The following is a 24,515-nucleotide window of genomic DNA, read 5'->3' as shown; positions in this document are numbered from 1 at the left end:
AAAAATTTAATGAAAAGTTAGAAGTTTTAAAAACGACATAACCAGTTTCCAAAAACAAGAAATTGCTCTACAGTACTGCCATGTGGCCAGAACTTGCAATCACATGCAGACTCAAAACAGTTCCCCCAACACCACCCCTACCCCCCCAATATTTGCATGACAGATCCTGACATTACACTTCAGTGCTCAGATTAAAATTAAGGCTGGAAATCCTATTAGAGTACCACTTTCGGTGTTGTGGAGAAAAGGAAGAGGTAAGTGTATCAGGTAGGTGTGGATACATTTAACATGAGAATGTTCATAAGACGTTTATAGGATTTTTCAATGGAAGGTGACAGACGCACCAATTTTAATATATTGATACAGCATTACTAACAGAAAATTATTTAGCCCTACAATGTCTTCTGAGTACTAACCAAAGCTGAGTGGTTCACATTAGAGTAACAGTGGATGCATCTTCAAAAGGCACTAAGTGCTCTCATGAGTCCCAATAATATAAAGAAGTGTTATCTGAAACGTTAACGGTTTCTTTCTCCACAAATGCTGCCTCATTTGCTGAGCTTTTCCAGCATTTTCTGCTTTTAATTTCAGATTTCCAGCATCCGCAGTATTTTAATTTGATTTAGTGTTTAATTCACGGCCACCTCTCTTCCAGGACTGCCCACTTGAGGAAGTTCTGCTCTTCTCTCCAACGGGATTTCCGTTTGTCTCTTTTACCTTGTTCACCTTTATTGCTTTCTGTTTCCCTTCTCGTGTTTGACTTGCTTAAAAACTTTAACTCTAACATCTTCCAGTTCTGATGAAAGGTCTTCGACCTGAAACACTAATTCTGTTTCTTTCTCCACAGATGCTGCCTCACTTGCTGAGCTTTTCCAGCATTTTCTGTTTTTATTTCAAATTTCCAGCATCCACAATATTTTGCTTTTAATATAAAGACCCTCATTTCTCGCTAGGCCACAACTTATCTCTCTTCCCCAGATGTACTTGTGCTAAATTACAAACATTGGTAAATAAAAACAAATAGCAGGAAAAACAGCATCTGTGGAAAAACAGGAGAACATTTCAGGTCTTAGACCTTTCTTCAGGAGGCCATGGATAATGTCTGACCTGCTAAGTATTTCCAGCTTTTTCTGTTGTATTTTCAGATTCCCAGCATCTGTGGTATTTTGTTTTTCATTTTATTCAAACATTAGTACATTTAATAAGCAGCATGAAGTGCTATTGTGTTTTTGTCAATCTTTTGATAAGTAATGAAGAATAGAAATGTCTTTAATTTTGTGTAGTAAACTACTTCTCACTTTAGATTCTGGCAATTAAGTATCTCTACTCTTTGCTCAACTAGTAGCTTTTACATGCAATCATTAAACAATAATATAGAGATCATTACATTCCATATTAAGTAATATCATTTTATTACTAATTAGTTTTAGAAATGGTTGTTGCACAAGGAGGCTTAGGACAGCTGTCAAGAACTGGCATATCTTAGGACACAAATTGTTGAACAATAAATGAATCTGCAATTCCTACTTTTCCATGCCACGGTAGGTAATCTTTGAAAAGCTTCTTACAAATCTGCATCTGCTCAGTAAAAATGGATGATGAACTCATGTGTCTAGATTTTCCAAGTTTTCCAAATCATTCGTTTCCTTTGTGTAGATAAAATAAAAGTAATGTTAAAAAGATTAATTGTACATAACTTTAGTTTTAAACTGGTTAGTTAAACATTCAGTTGTTTACAGAATTAAATAAAATAATCCTTTGCAGCTTTGAAGCTCGAAACACCAATGACGTGCATTTGTATAGCGCCTTTAACGTAGTAAAACATCCCAAAGTGCTTCACAGGAGGTGTAATCAGTCAAAAGAATTTACTAATTAGCTAAAGAAGGAGACATCAGGACAGGTGACCAAAAACTTGGTCAAAGAGGTAGGTTTTAAGGAGTGTCTAAAAGGAGGTGAGGGGGGTTTAGTGGAGGGAATTCCAGAGCTTAGGGCCTGGACAGCTGAAGGTATGGCCGCCAATGGTAGGGCGAAGGAAGTCGGGGATGCACGAGAGACCAGAATTGGAGGAATGCAAAGTTCTCGGAGGGTTGTCGAGCTGGAGGAGGTTACAGAGATAGTGAGAGGCGAGGCCATGGAGGGATTTGAACACACGGGTGAGAATTTTAAAATGAAAGCATTCGGGTACCGGGAGCCAATGTAGATCAGCAAGCACAGGGGTAATGGATGAATGGGACTTGGTGCGAGTTAGGATATGGGTTGCAAAATTTTGGATGAGCTCAAGGTTATGGAGGGTGAAAGATGGGAGGCTGGCCAGGAGAGCCTTGGAATAGTCAAGTCTGGAGGTAACAAAACGATGAGGGTTTCAGCAACAAATGGGTTGAGGCAGGGCAGAGAAGGGCAATATCACTGAGATGGAAGTAGGAGGTATCGGTGATGGAGAAGATATGTGGTCAGAAGCTCAGCTCAGGGTCAAATAGGGCACAGAGGTTGCAAACAGTCTGGTTCAGCCTGACAGGGGTGGAATTGGTGGCTAGGGAACAGAGTTTGTGGGGGTGGGGGGGTGCGAAGACAAGGGCTTCAGTCTTCCCAATGTTTAATTGGAGGAAATTTCTGCTCATCCAGTACTGGATGTGGGACAGGCAACCTGACAGTACAGAGGCAGTGGAGAGATCGAGCGAGGTGGTGATGAGGTAGAGCTGGATATAGACAGCCTACAACCTGACATCGTTGTTTCTGGATGATGTCGCCGATAGGCAGCATTTGGATGAGAAATAGGAGTGGGCCAAAGATAGATGGCCCTTGGCCATCTTTGGTGTGGGAGTGGGACAAGAAGCCATTGCAGGAGATTCTCTGGCTGTGACTGGGTAGATAAGAATACACAATAAATGGGAGGATACTGAGAGGTGTAGAGGAACAGAGGGACCTTGGAATGCATGTCAGGAGTGTGATGGAATACTCTCCACTTGCCTGGATGAGTGCAGCTCCAACAACACTCAAGAAGCTCGACACCATCTAGGACAAAGCAGCCCGCTTGATTAGCACCCCATCCACCACCCTAAACATTCATTCCCTTCACCACCGGCGCACAGTGGCTGTAGTGTGTACCATCCATAGGATGCACTGTGGCAACTCGCCAAGGCTTCTTCAACAGCACCTCCCAAACCGGCGATCTCTACCACCTAGAAGGACAAGAGCAGCAGGTACATGGGAACAACACCACCTGCACGTTCCCCTCCAAGTCACACGCCATCCCGACTTGGAAATATATCGCCGTTCCTTCATCGTCGCTGGGTCAAAATCCTGGAACTCCCTTCCTAACAGCACTGTGGGAGAACCGTCACCACACGGACTGCAGCGGTTCAAGAAGGCGGCTCACCACCAACTTCTCAACGGCAATTAGGGATGGGCAATAAATGCTGGCCTCACCAGCGACGCCCACATCCCATGAACGAATAAAAGAAAATGTCTACAGATCCCTGAAGGTAGCAAGACAGGTAGATAAGGTGGTTAAGAAGGAATACGGGATACTTTCCTTTATTAGCCGAGGCATAGAATATAAGAGCAGGGAGGTTATGCTAGAACTGTATAGAATGCTATTTAGGCCACAGCATAAGTACTGTATACAGTTCTGGTCACTACATTACAGGAAAGATGTGACTGCACTAGACCGGGTACAGAGGAGATTTACAAGGATGTTGCCTGGACTGGAGAATTTTAGCTATGAGGAAAGATTGGATAGGCTGGGGTTGTTTTCTTTGGAACAGAGGAGGCTGAGGGGAGATTTATTTGAAGTGTATAAAATTATGAAATTGTGGGATTAGGCTGGATGGCTCTTTATCATCCAGCACAGACACGATGGGCTGAATGGCCTCCTTCTGTGCCGTAAATTTCTATGATTCTACGATCCGCACTTGCATACTTTCCAGCAGGGATCGCTAGATAGTGATCAGGAGCAAGAAACACAATTGGCTTTTCCTTTCCATAGCCCATGGACACTGAGGTCAAATGTAACACTCCTAACTCAGTACAGATCAGCGATCAAACCTAGGACTTGCTTGATGTGCATGATTTAAAAAAACAAACTTGCAACATATAGCTCCTTGCACAATCTCAGGATATCCAGAAGCACCTCACCATCAATTAACTGCTTGTAAAGTGTAGTCACTGTGACAGGCAAATGTGACAGCTGATTTGCCTACAGCACAGTCCCAGCGACAACAGCAATGTGAGGATGAAAAACTAGGTAATCTGTTTTGCTGGTGTTGTTTGACAAACTGTCAACCATTTTATTTTCTACATTTTGACTTTGAACACAAATTTAGCTTTGAAGTTCAGATGCATTTAAGAATTACATTCTACAATTAGCCACTAAATCCACAGCTGTAAAAACGTGTTTGTTACTAGTTTCTGCATCTACTGTCTTACATCAGTTTGCATTGTTACTTCAAGTGGCAAAGTACATGTATTTTTTTGACCATCTGGAATCTTGAGGCATACAGACAAAATAAATTACGGTTATCCAATTTATTTACAACATCTCGAATGTAAATTTTTAGAAGAATATTTTAGACCCACCTTTACTTGATCAGTAGTTGACTTAGTGCATCTGCGCTGGGTATGGTTAAAGGTAAAGATGATTACTGAGGGAAAATGTTTGAAACACCTTCCCTCAGCAAAACAGCAAGACTTGTTTTCATCTCATCATTCTAATGAAGTTTCAAACTGCTTAAGTAATTAATTTTAATAGCTTAATCTTTGCATTTGTGGACAAGTTGAAGATTGGCTTCAGAAGCCATGGAGAGTCCAAAGACGACTTCAATTACTCTACCACTAGAAAAATAGAGAGACTGGAAATGAAAAAGTGTGGCATAATATTCTTTACCTGCTTCTTTGTCGGACTTCACTCTCAATATAGCCTATTGGTATACGGAGCCACCCAATGGGGTCAATATTATGGCGACCCAATGGAAGCAGAGGTAGTTGTGCCTGGTGAAATTCTTCAGTTTCTTTCAAAGAGTAAACTTTACCTGGGTTAAGGATTGAGATACAGGTAAAAGTTCAGTACTTAAAATCATTACATACTGAAGAAAATGTTCTGACTGTTGGATATATAAAAAGTACAAACATTTGTCAAATAATTTTTTTACTTTTATTTTCAGCCCTATCTGACTCTTCATCCTTGACTAGACATAGCCCCTTGGATGTTCCTAGAATGTTCTGTATTAATCTCACACTTAAAACAATGGAGCAACAGTGGGAAATATTTAACAGTTAACCTTTCCCTCCAATTTATCTAGACTAAGTCCTCTTTCATCTCTCTGTAGTTTGCTCTTCTCCAATCAACTTTGGTTTTGTCTGCTTTCCTTCTCTTTTTTCAATATTATAGATAATTATGTTAAACATATGATTTAACATCCAGCTTTCTGCGTTTTAAAAAAACATTTGCTCTTGGGATGTGGGCGACACCGGTAAAGCCACATTTATTGCCCATCTCTAGCTGTCCGGAGGCATTTGATGGTAGGCTTTCTCCTTGAATCGTGTCAGTCCTTGTGGTGAAGGTGCTTCCCCAATAGTGCTAGGCAGGGAATCCCAGGATACTGACCCAGCGACAATGAAGGAACAGCAATATGTGTCCAAGTGACAATGGTGTGTGATGATGGGGAACTAGGTGGTGATGGTGATCCCATTACGTTGCTGCTCATCCTTCTGTGGTAGAGACTGCAGCAGAGGGAAGTACTGTTGAAATAACCATGGTGACTTGCTGTAGAGCATCCTGTAAGTAGTACATTTGCAGCCACTGTGCTGGTGACGGAGGGATGGATACTGAGTCCAGTAGCAGGGGTGCTGACCAAGCAAACTGCTCCATCCTGGGTGGTTTTGAGTCTCTAGAGCATTGTTACAGCTACACCCATCCAGGTGAGTGGTGAGTATTTCATAATACTCCTGACTTGAGCCTTGTAGACGGTGGAGAGGCTCTGAGGGGTCAGGAGATTAACCAGTCATAAGAGTTCCCAGCCTCTGCCCTCTCTTGTACCCATGGTGTTCATATGGCTGGTCTAGTTAAGCTTTTGGTCAATGGTGATTCCCAAGATGTTCATGGTGAGGAACTCGATAATGATAGTGCCTGAAGGTCAGAGGAGATAGCTTGGCTTTCTCTTGTCCGAGATAGTCATCACCTGGCGCTTATGTGGCATGAATGGTATCTGCCACTTGTCAGCCCAAGCCTGGTAGCTGCTTCATTATCAAAGGAGTTGTGAATGGAACTTAACACTTTGGAATTGTCAGCGAACAGCTCAGCTCAGCTCCTGACCAAATGGCTGAGGGAAGGTCATTGATGAAACAGCTTAAGGTGGTTGGGCCGAGGACAGTTCCCTAAGGAACTTCTGCAGTGATGTCCGAGGAACGTGATGATTGGCCACTGACAACCACGACCATCTTCCTTTGACCCCCCACGGATAGACACTGTTCTCTGCAGCTGCGACCGAGAGTCCTGAAGGCTGTGTTGCCTGCCCGATGCCAGGACAGGCAGGTAAGGACCTCTCCTCGCGGCTGGTGAAGAACTTGGAGCATGCGGGGGAGGATCCAGTTGTTGTGGTCCACGTAGGAACCAACGACATAGGTAGAACTAAGGATGGGGTTCTGCTGAGACAGTTTGAGGAGTTAGGGTCTAAATTAATAAGCAGAACCTCAAAGGTAATAATCTCTGGATTACTACCTGAGCCACATGCAAATTGGCAAAGGCTCAAACAGATCAGAGAGCTAAATGCGTGGTTCAAAGAGTGGTGTGGGAGTCAGGGATTTCAATTCATGAGGCACCGGCACCAGTGCTGGGGAAAGAGAGAGCTGTTGCTTTGGGATGAGCTCCACTTAAACCGGACTGGGACCAGCATCCTGGCGAATCAAATACCTAGGGCTGTAGATGGGGCTTTAAACTAAAAAAAGGGGGGGGGGGGAGGGGTCAGGTGAGGGGAAAATTAGAAATCTAATCAGGAAAGTCAAGGCAACAGAGTAGTGTGATTTGGGTAAAGATAAGCAGAATATGGTAGGAAGGGACAGAGAGTTTACCAATAATAGTGCATCAGCAAATAATGTCAAAGCAGGAAAAAATGGTAAAAAGTCAAAATCAAAGGCTCTATCTCAATGCACGGAGCATTCGTAACAAGATAGATGAATTAGTTGCACAATTAGAGATAAATGGGATTGATCTAATGGGATTGATTAATTACAGAGACATGGTTGGAAAGTGACCAAGGTTGGGAACTAAATATTCCAGAATACATGATACTTAGAAAAGACAGGCAGAATGGAAAGGGAGAGGGTTTAGCGCTAATAAGGACAGCGGTGAGAAAGGACTTTGGCTCAGAAGATCAGGAAGTAGAATCAGTATGGTTGGAAATAAGAAATAAACAAGGGGCAGAAAACAATGGTCAGAGTAGTTTATAGGGCCCCTATGGCAATACCATTGGACAGAGTATCAATCATGGAATAATAGGAGCTGGTAACAAAGATAATGCAGTAATCATGGGGGACTTTAATCTTCATATAGACTGGACAAATCAAATTGGCAAAGGTAGTTTGGAGGACAAGTTCATGGAGTGCATTCAAGACGGTTTCCTAGAGCAATATGTCATGGAACCAACCAGGGAACAGGCTATTTTAGATCTTGTATTATGTAATGAAACAGAGTTAATTAGTAACCTCACAGTAAGAGATCCTCTGGGGAAGAGTGATCATAATATGACAGAATTTCACATTGAGTTTGAGAGTGACGAAAATTAAGTCAGAAACTAGAGTCTTAAACTTAAATAAAGCCAATTACATAGGTATAAGGGGCGAGTTGGCTAAGGTAGATTGGGAAACCAAATTAAAGGGTGTGACGGTTGAAAAACAATGGCAAACATTTGAAGAAATATTTCAATATTCTGAACAAATATACATTTAATTAAGAAATAGAAACTCCACGGGAAAAGTGATCCCATGGCTAACTGAAGAAGTTAAGGATAGTATTAGATTAAAAGAGGCCAGGAATGTTGCCAAGAAGAGTAGAAAGCCTGAGGATTGGGAGAGTTTTAGAAACCAGCAAAGGACAACCAAAAAATTGATAAAAAGAGAGAAAATAGAATATGTTAGCCTGATATCAGTCGTTGGGAAAATGCTGGAATCCATTATTAAGGAGTGGTAACAGGGCACTTAGAAAATCCTAATATAATCAAGCAGAATCAACATGGTCTTATGAAAGGAAAATCGTGTTTGACAAACCTATTAGAGTTTTTTGAGGATGTAACTAGCAGGGTAGATAAAGGGGAACCAGTGGATGTCGTATTTTTGGATTTCAAAAGGCATTCGATAAGGTGCCACCTAAAAGGTTGTTACACAAGATAAGGGCTCATGTGGTTGGGGGTAACATATTAGCATGGATAGAGGATTGGTTAACGGTCGTTTTCAGGCTGGCAGGCTGTAACTAGTGGGATGCCGCAAGGATCGGTGCTTGGGCCTCAGCTATTTACAATCTATATTTATGACTTAGATGAAGGGACGAGTGTAATGCATCCAAGTCTGCTGACGATAGGTGGGAAAGTAAGCTGTGAGGAGGACACAGTGGCTGCAGAGGGATATAGACAGGTTAAGTGAGCGGGCAAGAAGATGGCAGATAGAGTATCATTTTTTTTTTTATTCGTTCATGGGATGTGGGCGTTGCTGGCGAGGCCAACATTCATTGCCCATCCCTAATTGCCCTTGAGAAGATGGTGGTGAGCCGCCTTCTTGAACCGCTGCAGTCCGTGTGGTGAAGGTTCTCCCACGGTGCTGTTAGGAAGGGAGTTCCAGGATTTTGACCCAGCGGCGATGAAGGAACGGCGATATAGTTCCAAGTCAAGATGATGTGTGACTTGGAGGGGAACATGCAGGTGGTGTTGTTCCCACTGCTGCTCTTGTCCTTCTAGGTGGTAGAGGTCGCGGGTTTGGGAGGTGCTGTCGAAGAAGCCTTGGCGAGTTGCTGCAGTGCATCCTGTGGATGGTGCACACTGCAGTCACAATGCGCCGGTGGTGAAGGGAGTGAATGTTTAGGGTGGTAGATGGGGTGCCAATCAAGCGGGCTGCTTTGTCCTGGATGGTGTCGAGCTTCTTGAGTGTTGCTGGAGCTGCACTCATCCAGGCAAGTGGAGAGTATTCCATCACACTCCTGACTTGTGCCTTGTAGGTGGTGGAAAGGCTTTGGGGAGTCAGGAGGTGAGTCACTCGCCGCAGAATACCCAGCCTCTGACCTGATCTTGTAGCCACAGTATTTATATGGCTGGTCCAGTTAAGTTTCTGGTCAATGGTGACCCCCAGGATGTTGATGGTGGGGGATTCGGCGATGGTAATGCTGTTGAATGTCAAGGGGAGGGGGTCAGACACACTCTTGTTGGAGATAGTCATAGCCTGGCACTTGTTTGGCGCGAATGTTACTTGCCACTTATCAGCCCAAGCCTGGATATTGTCCAGGTCTTGCTGCATGCGGGCACAGACTGCTTCATTATCTGAGGGGTTGCGAATGGAACTAAACACTGTGCAATCATCAGCGAACATCTCCATTTCTGACCTTATGATGGAGGGAAGGTCATTGATGAAGCAGCTGAAGATAGTTGGGCCTAGGATACTGCCCTGAGGAACTCTTGCAGCGATGTCCTGGGGCTGAGATGATTGGCCTCCAACAACCACTACCATCTTCCTTTGTGCTAGGTATGACTCCAGCCACTGGAGAGTTTTCCCCCCTGATTCCCATTGACTTCAATTTTACTAGGGCCCCTTGGTGCCACACTCGGTCAAATGCTGCCTTGATGTCAAGGGCAGTCACTCTCACCTCACCTCTGGAATTCAGCTCTTTTGTCCATGTGGGGAAATGTGAGGTTATTCGCTTTGGTGGGAAGAATAGAAAAACAGAATATTTTTTAAATGGTGAGAAACTAGAAAGACTTGGGTGTCCTCGTACATAAAACACAAAAAGTTAGCATGCAGATACAGCAAGCAATTAGGAAAGCAAATGGAATGATGGCTTTTATTGCAAGGGGGTTGGAGTACAAAAGTAAGGAAGTCTTACTAAAATTGTACAGGGTTTTGATGAGACCTCATCTGGAGTACTGTGTACAGTTTTGGTCTCCTTATCTAAGGAAGGATATGCTTGCCTTAGAGGCGGTGCAGGGAAGGTTCACAAGATTAATTCCTGGGATGAGAGGGTTGTCCTATGAGGCGAGGTTGGGCCTATACTCTCTGGAGTTTAGAAGAATGAGAGGTGATCTCATTGAAACATGTAAGATTATGAGGGAGCTTGACACGGTAGATGCTGAGAGGTTGTTTCCCATGGCTGGAGAGTCTAGAACTAGGGGGCATACTCGCAGGATATGGGGTCGACAATTTAAGACTGAGATGAGGAGGAATTTCTTCACTCAGAGGGTTGTGAATCTTCGGAATTCTCTACCCCAGAGGGCTGTGGATGCTGAGTCGTTGAATATATTCAAGGCTGAGACAGACAGATTTCTGGACTCTCGGGGAATCAAGGGATATGGGGATCGGGCAGGAAAGTGGAGTTGAGGTTGAAGATCAGCAATGATCTGATTGAATGAGGAGCAGGCACGAGGGTTCATGTGGTCTACTCCTGCTCCTATTTCTTATATTCTTATTGACCTCAATTTTGCTGGGGCTTCTTTCAACAACAAAATCTCTGCTTAAATTTAATTTTTAAAAAAAAAACAGGTTAACACCATGGTTAGAAAAATATAGACTTAGTTTGCCATCTTGTTTGCAATTTGGATTATGAGTATGGTCGAAGACAAGGAATCAATGTTAAAATATTAAATATTTCTTGCTTTGTATCTAAAGGTCTAAGCATATTTTTATAGTTACTAGACAATCCAAGTACACCTGAAAATGCAGCTCTTCTCCAACCCCAACTAAGCTAAATGGTCTCAAATTTTCCTACCCGCAAAACTATTTCCAGGCTCTGAAATCCAATTTTTAATGAATTCCACAAACCTTTTTGACATTGCAGTATTGCACTGTCTTCCTCACTCTTGCTTCGACTCTGCAACAGCAGAGGATCATTGAGAGTTGAAGTCCTTGTCTGCAGAAAGAGTAAATCTTACAGAAATACCATCAAAATGAATTACAAGGAAATAACACTCATCGAACCTTGGTAATTAAAAAGCACAGAATACATAGGAACAAAAGATTATTTTTCAATAACTACTGTGCAATTTTCTTGTGGAAGGTTACTCCATAAACCTCCAGTAATTACATTGGACACACCTTTAATATCCTTACATGAAAGTCTTACTGAACTACATCACTTTCAAGTGTGCCACAGAAACCTGCAAGTGACAGTAATAGGGAGAATCTCTATAATTGAGGGAGAGAGTAGCATGGTGGGATACTACTGATACAATTGTCCTGTTCTCCCTTTATATATAGAATATATTAAACATCTTCCTATCTACAAAACCTTACTTCCTATTGTCGTCAGTCACACTTTTGTGTCAACTTTTCCAATATAAATTCTTATATCCATGGTTATAATAGAATCTGCATATGACAACTTGTCACATTGTAATTAGATCCTCCTGTCAGCCATCACAGTGTAGCACCTCAATTTTGTGTCAACCAATTCCTCAGCCTGTACTGCAGAGAAGCTCCTATGCTCCAACTAACTCTATTTCTCTGCTTCCCAAACTGCCCCAAGTTTTGCATCTAACTATAAATAATAATATAAAATGAAAATATTATATATAAGTAAGGACATAATGTATGATTTTAAAATGTGGACTGAATTATTCTGCACACCCTGGTCCAATTATCCCCCATCCTCTAACCCACCTCACCTGAAGACTACACTTAGTCTTGACTCCCTGGTGTGCAACGCCATGGGAGATCGACTAGTATATAATAATTTTTAAAAGTGTAAAAACTCTTAAATAGTAAAATATTATTTTGATCAATTCCTTTCCCTCAATCAAGCTGCGGAGACCCATTGTTTCCAATTTCCCTAATATTAAGAAGCAACTCTATTTGCATCAGCAATGGGCATGCAATGGGTATTTATCTTTCTTTCCTAGACTTAATGTGGATTATCTGGATAATCTTTGAATTTATTGTACTACATTGGGATTATCCAACACAGGGAATTTTATGAAATCGTTCAAAGAGTGCAGAAGAGATTCACGAAGATAATACCAGGGATGAAAGGCTTTAGTTATGAGGAACATTACAATTAAAGAAGGGTAAGAGGTGTTCAAAATTATGAGGGGGTTCTGATAAGGAAAAGGGGAAAAAGTATTTCCAGTGGTCAGTGAATAGATAATTAGGGGGCATGAATTTAAGATCATCACTGAAATGGATAAATATTTGAAGAAGAAAAATGTAAAAGGGCCTGTGGAAAGAGTAGAGGAAGAAAATAAGCTCTTTTGAAGAGCTGGCCAAGGTGCAATGGGATGCATAACCTCCTTCTGTGCTGTAAAATTCTATCATTTTGTGATTCTAATCTCTTTCTTGATAACCTAGCAAAACTGAAGTCAAAGGGGATCAACAGCTAGAATCACAGCTGATGCAAAGGAAGAAGGTGTTGGTCATCGGAGGTCAGTCATCACAGCCCCAGGACATCACTTGGGCTGACAAGTGGCAGGTAACATTTGTGCCAAATAAGTGCCAGATAATGATCATCTTGAGCAAGAGAAAGCCCTGTCCTTTCACTTTCAATGGCACCACCGTTGCCAGATCCTCGCTATCAACATTCTGGCCGGGGGCGGTCACCATGCTTAGCTGGACCAGCCATATCAACACCATGGCTACAAGAGCAAGTCAGAGGTTGGGTACTCTGTGACAAGTGACCCCTCCAAATCTCTCCACATCTCTACAAGGCTCATTTCAGACACGTAATGGAATATTCACCACTCTCCTGGATGGGTGAAGCGGCAACAACATTCCAAAAGGTCAACACTATCCAGGACAGAGCAATTCGTATGATTAGTGACCCTGCCATTGGACTCCATTTTGACCCCCTCCATCACCGCGCACTGTGGCTACACTATGTATGATCACAGGATGCACTGCAGCAACTCAACAAAGTTACTTCATCAGCACCTCCCTCCCCTGCGATCTCTACCACCAAGAACAAAAAAGAGCAGCAATGTTATGGGAACACCATCACCTCCGATTCACACACAATGCTGACTTGGGCATAGATCACTTTCCTTAATCATTGCTGGATCAGAATCCTGGAATTCCCTAACTAACACCATAGTGGGAGCACTGTCACTACAAGAACTACAGCAATTCAAGGAGAAGGCCCATTACCACCTTCTCAGGGCAATTAAGGATTGGCAATAAATGTGACCTTGCCAGCGTTGCCCATGTCTCAAGAACATACAAAAAAACACAAGTACATAAATAAAGAACAAATGACTGCAGCAGCGCATCACATTTCTACAGAAAGCAACCTAAAGCAACATTTTGGCCATAAGAGTATTATTCCCGTGAAGGTAGCATAACAGTTGCCAAATCATAGAAAATAGGAGCAAGAGTAGGCCATTCGGCCCTTCGGGCCCGCTCCGCCATTCAAAATGATCATAGCTGATCGTCTAACTCAGTACCCTGTTCCCACTTTTTCCCCATATGCCTTGATCCCTTTAGCATTAAGAAATATATCTATCTCCTTCTTGAATATATTTAATGACTTCGCCTCCACTGCCTCTGTGGTAGAGAATTCCACAGGTTCACTACCCTCTAAGTGAAGAAATTTCTCCTCATCTCGGTTCTAAATGGCATACCCCATATCCTGAGACTGTGACCCCTGGTTATGGATTCCCATCCATCGGGAACATCCTCCCTGCATCTAGTTCTGTCTAGTCCTGTTAGAATTTTAATTGTTTCAATGAGATCACCTCTCATTCTTCTAAACTGTAGTGAATATAGGCCTAGTCGACCCAATCTCTCCTCATACGTCAGTCCTGCCATCCCAGGAATCAGTCTGGTAAATCTTCGTTGCACTCCCTCCATGGCAAGGACATCCTTCCTCAGATAAGGAGACCAAAACTGCATACAATACTCAAGATGTGGTCTCACCAAGGCCCTATACAACTGCAGTAAGACATCCCTGTTCCTGTACTCAAATCTTCTTGCAATTAACGCCAACATACCATTCGCTTTCCTAACTGCTTGCTGCACCTGAATGCTCGCTTTCAGTGACTGGTGTACAAGGACACCCAGGTCTCGTTGCACCTCCCCTTTTTCCAATCTATCACCATTCAGATAATAATCTGTCTTTCTGTTTTTACAACCAAAGTGGATAACCTCACATTTATCCACGTTATACTGCATCTGCCATGTTCTTGCCCACTCACCCAACATGTCTAAATCACATTGGAGCCTCTTTGCATTCTCCTCACAGCTCATATTCCACCCCAGCTTTGTGTTGTCTGCAAACTTGGAAATGTTACATTCAGTTCCCTCATCCAAATCATTGCTATATATTGTGAATAGCTGGGGCCCAAGCACTGATCCCTGCAGTACCCCCACTAGTCACTGCCTGCCACCCGGAAAAAGACCCGTTTATTCCTACAAAGTCATGGATCCAACAATATATGTTCCAACAATATTTGGCTAAAATGCAATGAGCCCTTAAACAACAACAAAAGACACCCTCAAAATTCACACCAATAGGGAAAAATATAGAGAAAAATATTTATCCAAAATAAATATATATCAATGGTTTGCTTGAAACCCTAAACCAATGCCTGTGGTAGGTGCAGTATTGGTGGAATCCATTAGGCTATGTTAAGAGCACAGCAATTCATGACAATAACATAACTGCTGCCTTCCTTAAAGTTCCCAAAATACAACACAATTCTTAAATGATATATCCCCAGTGTTAGTTTAAGAACAATACATGATATTTCTTAGTCTTTGAAATCAAGTAAATATAATTTGCATCTAATTGGAATATATAAATTATGGCAGTCAATCGTTTCTTCATATCAGACTCTACTGAAATACAAGTGCTGGAGATCCAAGAATATAGACCCATCATTCGTGTAACTGCGGATAGGCTTTGAATAGTCTTGTGAAATCGTGCTGCATACCATGGAAAAGCAGTTTTAGCAACAGAAATATCAGCTGTGTAGTCTTCCAGATTCAAAGGAGAAGCTATGCCATTGAAGTGAATAGGCTACATTCTGGAATAGATTTTGAGCAGACTAAACCAGTATACTGTGGGCTTATGCTGTACCAGCAATGTGTCACATAAATTGCGGTGCAATAATTACAGCAAGAACTAAATGCTGTAAAATCATCATAAAAAGACTGTACCTTAAATCTACGAGGTTTGCACAGATGGAGGACAAATGGATTGTAGTCATCTGGGTTATACTCTTCCAAAAACACAGGTTCCTATTAAAAGAAAGATAGTTTAATATTTCTGGGGATGAACATTATATTATAAAAATAGATCGGATATAGTTGCCAAATAATACCTTTTTATTGCAGTAGTCTAAGTACTGTAAAATTGAAGCACGTCTTCTTTCAATTGACTGGTTTGATATTGCTTTGACTTTCCATTGTAGTGGTTCATAAACACATTCGGTCCATTTCTTGTACAGCAGCTCTTTCTTTCGCAAGTTTAGCATATCCTTGTAGGCCAAATATTTATCCAACTCCTAATGAAAGCCAGAGGCAGGAAAAATGTTTATAAAAGAAATAACGATTTGTCAGTACTCAGAATCTACTGTCATTAAAGTTCATTACATTTATGCAGGTATGAAATATGCAACACATCCAGACTTGAATTTCATAACAGATAACAAAATAGTGCACCGAGTGTACTAGCTTGTTGGGTACAGTTATCATAGGAATATAGCAACAGCCTATTTAGCCCCTTGAACCTGGTCCCACCATTCAATAAGATCATGGCTGATCTCCTGCTTTATTTATAAAGATCATGGCTGATCTCCTGCTTTATTACTTCCGATATAAATACTTTGGGAACAGAAAAGTATATTATCTTTATCACTTTTTGTACTCTAAATTTTGCTCTTATCCCTTCTTTTTCTTATCTTTAGGTTATTTTTATTTCCATCCAGACACTTCCCTCCCCCTCCTTTACATTTAAAGTCCTTTCTACAGTCCGATTTATCCTTTCCACTCGGACCCTGGTCCCAGCTCAGTTCAGACGAAGCCAATCCCAGCAGTACGGCTCCTTCCTGTCCCAGTGCTGGTGTCAGTGCCCCATGAAGTGGAAGATCTCCTTCCCGCACCAGTCTTACAGCAGTAGAAAGAAACAATTTCAGTTAGGGTAATTGGACAGTGGAATCACTATGGATAGTGCAAAGCATGCAAGATTCTGGTGGGAGTTGTCCACAGACCTCCTGACAGTAGTGATGTAGTGAGGGAATGTATAAATAAAAAAATCAGGGAAACATACAGCAGAAACAATGTGGTTATAATGGGAGATTTTAATTTTACTTTCCTGATCTATTTATTCCTATGCCAATTAACAACAGCTAAAAAAAGTGATGTTACCTTGATAAAGCATTCCTCTGTGTCATACATGGGCCGGCAGAGAGCATAAATTTCACGGGATTCCATATCTGCTTTAGCCTGCAAAACAGACATTTAAAAACCACTATAGACCGCTTATCCAGAAGTATTTAAACATTCAACACTTTCACACTGAGCTGCAAATGCAAGTTTAAAAAAAATTGGGAAGACCAGGTTCAGAACTGATGAAGATTTTGACAGTTCAAACTGTTGGCTCTTGTATTCTGCCCATACATTTGCATTTCATGATGACTTTTACTGCACATGTTTAGCCTAAGCCAATATTAAGGAAAGAAATAAAGAACTTACATTTTAAAGGTGCCTTTCACAACCTCAGGACATCTTAAGTGCTTCACAACCAATGAAGTATTTTTGAAGTATAGGCCCCGATTTTAACTACCCCTGCTTGTCAAATTCCAGGCGGGGCGGGGGGAGAGGGCAATTAAAACAAGGGCTGTGATTTACCCCCTCTGATCCCGCTGCCCTCCTGTCATGTCTCGCTCTTTTGAGCAGGCGAGCAGGACACCCGACCCAAGCTGGTGAGGTGTTATTTGAATGTGCAGATATTATCAGGACCCGATCTGCTATTTTAGTTGAGTGGGGGAGCAGTGACAGCTTCCCCGTCAGGCCAAATATATCGGGAGTTGGATCGTGGGGCAGAAGAGGCTTGGGCAGCTACGTTTTCAAATTTTACTTTAGGTGTCCTTGTGGGCCTGGAGGAACAGGGGCCTCCCTGGCTTTGGGCTCTCTCCAATCACATCCAGAGCCCCGCCGCACCCCCACCTTATACCTGACTGCAGGGAACCGATCCCACGGGTCCCCTGCTGTGGCCTCCTATTGCCCAAATTTCCACTCCTGCCCGCCGGCCAGGTAGTCGATCTGGCCATATTCGGGCGAGAGTCGGAAAGAATGTATGGAAACAAGGCCTGGCTGTTAAGATCAGCTGGGCCTCCATGTCCCCGGATACGCTGCCCTCTTCATGCGCGCCGTATCCGCACCCCCCCCCACCCCATTGAAATTGGGGCCATAGTCACTGTTGTCATTTGGGAAACACAGCAGGCAATTTTCACACAGCAAGATCCCATAAATAGCAATCAGATAAATGACCAGATAAGGTGTTTTTTTGTAGTGTTGGTTGAGAGATAAATGTTGCCCAGCTCACCAGGAGAGGTCCCCTGCTCTTCTTCGAATCGTGCCATGGGATATTTTACCTCCACCTGGGTGGGCAGACGGGCTTTGTTTTGATGTCTCATCCGAAAGACAGCATCTCCAACAATGCAGCACCCACTCAGTACTGCACTGAAGTGTCAGCCTAGATTAAGTGCTCAAATCTTTGGAGTGAGGCTTGAACCCACAGCTTTCTGACTCAGAAAGGACAGTGCTATTACTGATTAAAATTAAAAGACTCAACCTAAAATGTGGCATTTCAGGGCAACAGTATCTGAAATCAATGCCACAATATTTTGTGCACCGTGGTACTATAAGAATTGCTAATGGAAATAATAGTTTGCCATCTCAGTTAATATAAACTCAAGACTAATTATCTCTGAATCTTAAGAAATTTCTTAAGTGTAGGTCTAATTTGTAGCAAGATTATTTTAAGATATTTCAGATGATTTTGGAAATTTGGTACAACATACCTCATTCTTTGGTAGATATCTCATTTTAAAATCCTCCTCCTCTGGAGTTTAAATAATGTAATCACATTTTTAAAAGACCAAATTACACACACATACAATTATAGGAAACATCTGCTATAACTATGCTAGACAAGGATGTTACTGAGGGTGGAAATCAATACAGATCAGCTGCTGTTGCTCCTTTCTGTTGGTTATAATGGAGAAGTGTTTCAAGCAAAACTAAACATTAGTACATGAAAATACTAGTGTCACCAACTAATGCAGAGGTGCTTCATCCACTAAATATAAACACTGATACTATTTTAGGCAAAGAATTCATCACAAGACCAAATTGTAAAACAGTATTTTTTCCATATAGAGTTTTATTAAAATCAGCCATAGAATTTATTGTAAAGCGAAATGATAATGTAACCAGATACCCTGCTTTGACTGGGACTGATTTAACACAAGATTGTGAGCATCTTGAGCAAATAATTTTATTTAGAATCACAATATTGGTTTTGTCTGCATCCCATTTCTACCCTTCTCAGCTCCCCCTGGAAAATACACAATAATTATGATTAAATAGCAATTTTAATCAGTTTACCTGCCTCACTGAGATGACATGTCCCAATCTGCATAATGGAGCTAATGAGATAGGTGACAAATGCATTTGAGAAGCAAAAAGGGGACATTAAAAAATACTAGCAAAATGGTTGGAAAAGCTAGAAGTGTGGTTATCCTCAAGAAATTTTAGTCCTATTTACTGCAGTTGGCAATTTTCACGTTCTACGAAGCTTACATCTGCACGGTGCAGTCCAAAGCTACACAGAACAGTGGACTGGAAGTGGATAGCCTACTGTATGTCATCATGGAAAGGGTAGACAAGCTTTCGGTCTTCTAACAAGATTATGATCAGTGCAAGAGTTGCTTACGCTTAAGCCAGCCCTTAATGTTTACATCAGGATTGAAAAGTACTGTTACCTCAATTTTCTATATTAATTTAAAATGTCTGTATAGAATCCCAGCAAACATTTCTACCCCTGACTGTGGAACTCTCTCCTATATATCACAGCCATTAGTAACTCAGTTCTTGCATCCGGAGCTTCAAATGCAACTAAATGCAATACTGAACCAGGGTCACTGGAATGTGATTGGACAAAATCTCTGATTTACCTGTTGGCACCCTATTTGTGTGCATCCAGCAACGTCATATGGCATGTAGTCTTACTACTGTTGCCCCTATATATAAACTATTATTTAAAAAAAACAATTAGTATTACCTGGAGATGAGCAAAAGACTTCTTTGAGAGCCAGTCCACACAATTTTGTTCTGTTGAACAAACAGATGCACTTAGACTTTTTTCTGCTTGCTCTATTCTTGCACATCTTTGTGCTGAAAGAGATTTCATTGGACATGTTCTTGCAGTAGCAACCTATAAAGAAAAAAGATGTACTAAAGACAAAATAAAATTGGAAAGCAACACTGACCTGACAACATTGATTTAGATGTATTTAATGCTGTAGCTCTCAATCTAAGGTTTTAGTCAATCAGTATTCTATGTGCAGTGTCTGGCTGCATTTTCAATTCTGCTGACCAGGAAAGAGCTCCGCTTTACTAACATTCAAGAGATGCCCTACGCACTTTCTAAACTCGGTTATACTCCATGTAGTATTCAAACAGTATGAGACTTCCTTCTCCAGGGAATCTCGTGCCACTTCACTCCAGAGTCAGATCAGTCTGCATGATTGTAAATAACAATTATAGCATCCGTGCAAAGCAAAAATGGCTTTGCAGTGACACTATAAACTGTAGTGTAAATGCACCCCAAGGTATTTTCTGTCTCTGATCAACCCTCTTTCTGAGCCCTATGCAACAAGATCTTCCTCACCTACTCCCCAGCACACCCCTTATATAGAGAGGAACAGGCTGATATGAGAAGACAGACAGGAGACCACTACCACTCCCTTTCTCCAAACACCAAAGGAATAATTACCTGACCCAATAATAGAATCATAGAAAGTTACAGAACAGAATGCGGCCATTCGGCCCATTGTGTCCGTGCCAGCCAAAAAAGAGCTATCCAACTTAATCCCACTTTCCAGTACTTGGTCCGTAACCCTTTAGGTTATGGCACTTCAAGTGCACATCTAATTACTTTTTTAATGAGTTGAGGGTTTCTGCCTCTACCACCCTTTCAGGCAGTGGGTTCCAGACCTCCACCACCCTCTGGGTGAAAAAAATTCTCCTCAGCTCCCCTCTAATCCTTCTACCAATTACTTTAAATCTATGCCCCCTGGTCACTGACCCCTCTGCTAAGGGAAATAGGTCCTTCCTATCCACACTATCTAATCCCGTCATAATTTTATACACCTCAATTAAATCTCCCCTCAGCCTCCTTTGTTCCAAAGAAAACAACCTCAGCCAATCCAATCTTTTCTCATAGCTAAAATTCTCCAGCACTAGCAACATACTCTTAAATCTCCTCTGTACCCTCTCTAGTGCAATCACATCTTTCCTGTAATGTGGTGACCAGAACTGTACGCAGTACTCAAGCTGTCGCCTAGCCAATGTTTTCTACAGTTCTAGCATAACCTCCCTGCTGTTATATTCTAGGCCTCAGCTAATAAGGGAAAGTATTCCATATGCCTTTTTAAACCACCTTATCTACCTGTCCTGCTACCTTCAGGGATCCGTGGACATGCACTCCAAGGTCCCTCTGTTCCTCTACACCTCTCAGTATCCTCCCATTTATTGTGTATTCCCTTGCCTTGTTTGCCCTCCCCAAATGCATTACCTCACACTTCTCTGGATTGAATTCCATTTGCCACTTTTCTGCCCACCTGACCAGTCCATTGATATCTTCCTGCAGTCTACAACTTTCCTCCTCACTATCACCACATGGCCAATTTTTGTATCATCTGCAAACTTCTTGATCAAGCCCCCCACAATCAGTATGCCAAGTGGCTGGTTATATCAATGCATAGCTCTGCAAATGCTGTGCAAACTGTAGGATCCCTCATTTGAGATAAAATTAGTGAGCATTTAGAAATGTATGGGCTAATCGAGGATAGCCAGGCAGGTTGCGTTTGACAAAGTTAATAGTTTTTTTGAAGAAGTGACCAATTCGTTAGATATAAGGAATGCAGTAGGTTTAATGTATATAGATTTTCAAATAGCTTTTGTATTGACACTATGAAGTTGTAACATAGGAGGGATGTTAATGTAACACCTTGATTCAAAAAGTGAGAACAGGATAAATCCAATAGCTATGGACCAGTCCAACTAATATCAGTAATGGGTAAGCTTCTAGAAGCTATAATATGGATTAAAATTTGGCTGAATATAGAGATTAACATCCGTATCCTGTAGTGTACAGGTCTACCTTGGTGTACTATGACACTGCTCGCCCATCATTTTGCCTGGAATGTGAAATTTGATCCAAGCATGGCAGTCAGGCTAGAGGCATAGAAAGATGTGGGTAAACAAAGGAGTGTCCACATGGATTTGTAAAAGGCAAATCATGTCTGTCAAATTCAATGGAGTTCTTTGGATAAATCAGAGTGTTTTGATAAAGGAAATGCAATGGATGTTGTGTATCTGGATTTTCAAAGGCATTTAATAAGGTGCTGCATAGGAAGCTTGTTGCTAAAAAATTAGTTTTTAGCAACAAGCCAGCTCAACAAACTGATCAAGATCTTCGATCCAGACCTTCAAAGCATCCTACGTGCTCTCATCCCACGTACTCCCCGTATGGGAGACTTCTACTGCCTCCCGAAGATACACAAAGCCAACACACCCAGACATCCTATTGTATCTGGCAACGGAACCCTGTGTGAGAACCTCTCTGGATACGTCAAGGGCATCCTGAAACCCATCGTACAGGGAACCCCCAGCTTCTGTCGCGACACTACAGACTTCCTACAAAAACTCAGCACCCACGGACCAGTTGAACCAGGAACACTTCTCACCACGATGGACGTCTCGGCACTCTACACCAGTATCCCCCACGATGACGGCATCGCTGCAACAGCCTCAGTACTCAACACCAACAACAGCCAATCTCCAGACGCCATCCTACAACTCATCCGCTTCATCCTGGATCACAATGTCTTCACCTTCGATAACCAGTTCTTTACCCAAACACACGGAACAGCCATGGGGAACAAATTCGCACCCCAATACGCCAACATTTTCATGCACAAGTTCAAGCACGACTTCTTCACCGCACAGGACCTCCAACCAACGCTATACACCAGATACATAGACGACATTTTCTTCCTATGGACCCACGGCGAAGAATCACTGAAGAGACTACACGATAACATCAACAAGTTCCATCCCACCATCAAACTCACCATGGCCTACTCCTCAGAATCGGTTTCTTTCTTGGACACACGAATCTCCATCAAAGATGGGCACCTCAGCACCTCACTCTACCGCAAGCCCATGGACAACCTCACGATGCTCCACTTTTCCAGCTTCCACCCTAACCACGTCAAAGAGGCCATCCCCTATGGACAGGCCCTGCGAATACACAGGATCTGCTCAGACGAGGAGGAACGCGATGGACACCTACAGACGCTGAAAGACGCCCTCGTAAGAACGGGATATGACGCTCGACTCGTCGATCGACAGTTCCGACGGGCCACAGCGAAGAATCGCATAGACCTCCTCAGAAGACAAACACGGGACGCAACCAACAGAGTACCCTTCGTCGTCCAGTACTTCCCCGGAGCGGAGAAACTACGCCATGTTCTCCGCAGCCTTCAACATGTCATCGATGATAACGAACACCTCGTTAAGGCCATCCCCACGCCTCCACTACTCACCTTCAAACAGCCACCCAACCTCAAACAGACCATCGTTCGCAGCAAATTACCCAGCTTTCAGGAGAACAGCGTCCACGACACCACACAACCCTGCCACGGCAACCTCTGCAAGACATGCCAGATCATCGACACAGATACCACCATCACATGAGAGGACACCACCCACCAGGTACATGGTTCATACTCCTGTGACTCGGCCAACATTGTCTACCTCATACATTGCAGGAAAGGATGCCCCGGAGCATGGTACATTGCGAGACCATGCAGACACTGCGACAACGGATGAACGGACACCGCGCAACAATCGCCAGACAGGAGGGTTCCCTCCCAGTCGGGGAACACTTCAGCAGTCAAGGACATTCAGCCACCGATCTTCGGGTAAGCGTTCTCCAAGGCGGCCTTCGAGACACACGACAACGCAAAATCGTCGAGCAGAAATTGATAGCCAAGTTCCGCACCCATGAGGACGGCCTCAACCGGGATCTTGCATTCATGTCACGCTACACGTAACCCCACCAGCGGAAAAAAAAGTTATCTGTTTTTAATACAACTGGACATTCTCTCTCTCTCTCTCTGCCTTTCGGGTCTCTTTCTCTATCTGTCTGTGTAATCTGACCCACTGTGTATTCAGTATACTGGGATGTAATGTTTTCCATGGCTAACCTGTCTGAACACCAACAACACCTTTGATTGCTGTGATCGCCTCCCAGTCTAATATATGCTATGCTTCACTTACTCACCTGACAAAGGAGGTAAACTCCGAAAGTTTGTGATTTTCAAATAAAACTGTTGGACTATAACCTGGTGTTGTAAGATTCCTTACATTAGCTAAAAATTAAGGCACATGGCATTGAAGGGAGTTTGGCAAATAAATAGGAAGTTGATCAAATGATAGAAAACCAGTGATTAATGTCTTTTTTGGACTGGAAAGGTGTAAAGAGGTAAATCCACACACATAGATTCTTTAAAATTGAAAGGACAACTTGATAAAGCTGTAAAACAAAAAGCATTGGGATCCTAAGATTTATAAATAGGGACATTGAGTATAAGAGCAAGATGCAATGCTACACCCTATACATATTATTGGTTTGGCCACAGAATATTATGTCCAGTTCTGGGTGCCTTACTTTAGAAAGGATGTCAAGACCATGAAGGGGTTTGGAAGAGATTCGGTGAGACCAGAGATGAGTGGCTTTAGCACTGAGGGGACCCCAGAGAAACTGGGGCTCTTTTCACTAGAACAAAGGTTAAGAGGATATCTGATAGAGGTTATGATAAGGCAAATTAGGAATAATTATTTATATTGGTGGTGTGTCAGTAACTAGAGAGCATAAATTAAAAAGTCACCAAAAGAACGATTCAGAGGTTTGCAGAGACACGAAATCCCCTACAGTGAAAGCAAAATCCTTGATCGTTTTTAAAAAGGGACATGGATAAATATTTCAAAAAGATTTTTAAAAGTGTATAGGAAAAGCTCAGAGGCAAATAGATTGCTCTTTCACA

The 24,515-nt window shown here is 42.4% G+C and overlaps 1 protein-coding gene across 5 annotated transcripts in view; it reads right to left on the bottom strand.

The window, feature by feature from the left end:
- Positions 1-24,515, bottom strand: part of fam228a (family with sequence similarity 228 member A) — a 36,510-nt gene that overhangs the window by 10,103 nt on the left and 1,892 nt on the right. For 4 of the 5 annotated variants that reach the window (XM_067984505.1, XM_067984508.1, XM_067984509.1 and 1 more), the window contains exons 2-7: positions 19,463-19,615; positions 16,543-16,620; positions 15,498-15,680; positions 15,334-15,414; positions 11,011-11,098; positions 4,883-5,027 (exon numbers count right to left, since the gene is read on the bottom strand). In XM_067984505.1, coding sequence (XP_067840606.1) covers positions 4,883-5,027; positions 11,011-11,098; positions 15,334-15,414; positions 15,498-15,680; positions 16,543-16,620; positions 19,463-19,615 — 728 coding nt within the window. Of the gene's footprint in view, positions 1-59; positions 1,647-4,882; positions 5,028-11,010; positions 11,099-15,333; positions 15,415-15,497; positions 15,681-16,542; positions 16,621-19,462; positions 19,616-24,515 lie in introns of those variants that run through there. The other variant, XM_067984506.1, reaches the window with a different exon arrangement.

The sequence above is a fragment of the Heptranchias perlo genome, chromosome 5, assembly GCF_035084215.1.
Source record: "Heptranchias perlo isolate sHepPer1 chromosome 5, sHepPer1.hap1, whole genome shotgun sequence".
NCBI lineage: Eukaryota > Metazoa > Chordata > Chondrichthyes > Hexanchiformes > Hexanchidae > Heptranchias > Heptranchias perlo.
The sequence above is the reverse complement of the archived record's forward strand: the minus strand, read 5'-3'. Positions and strand labels throughout refer to the sequence as shown.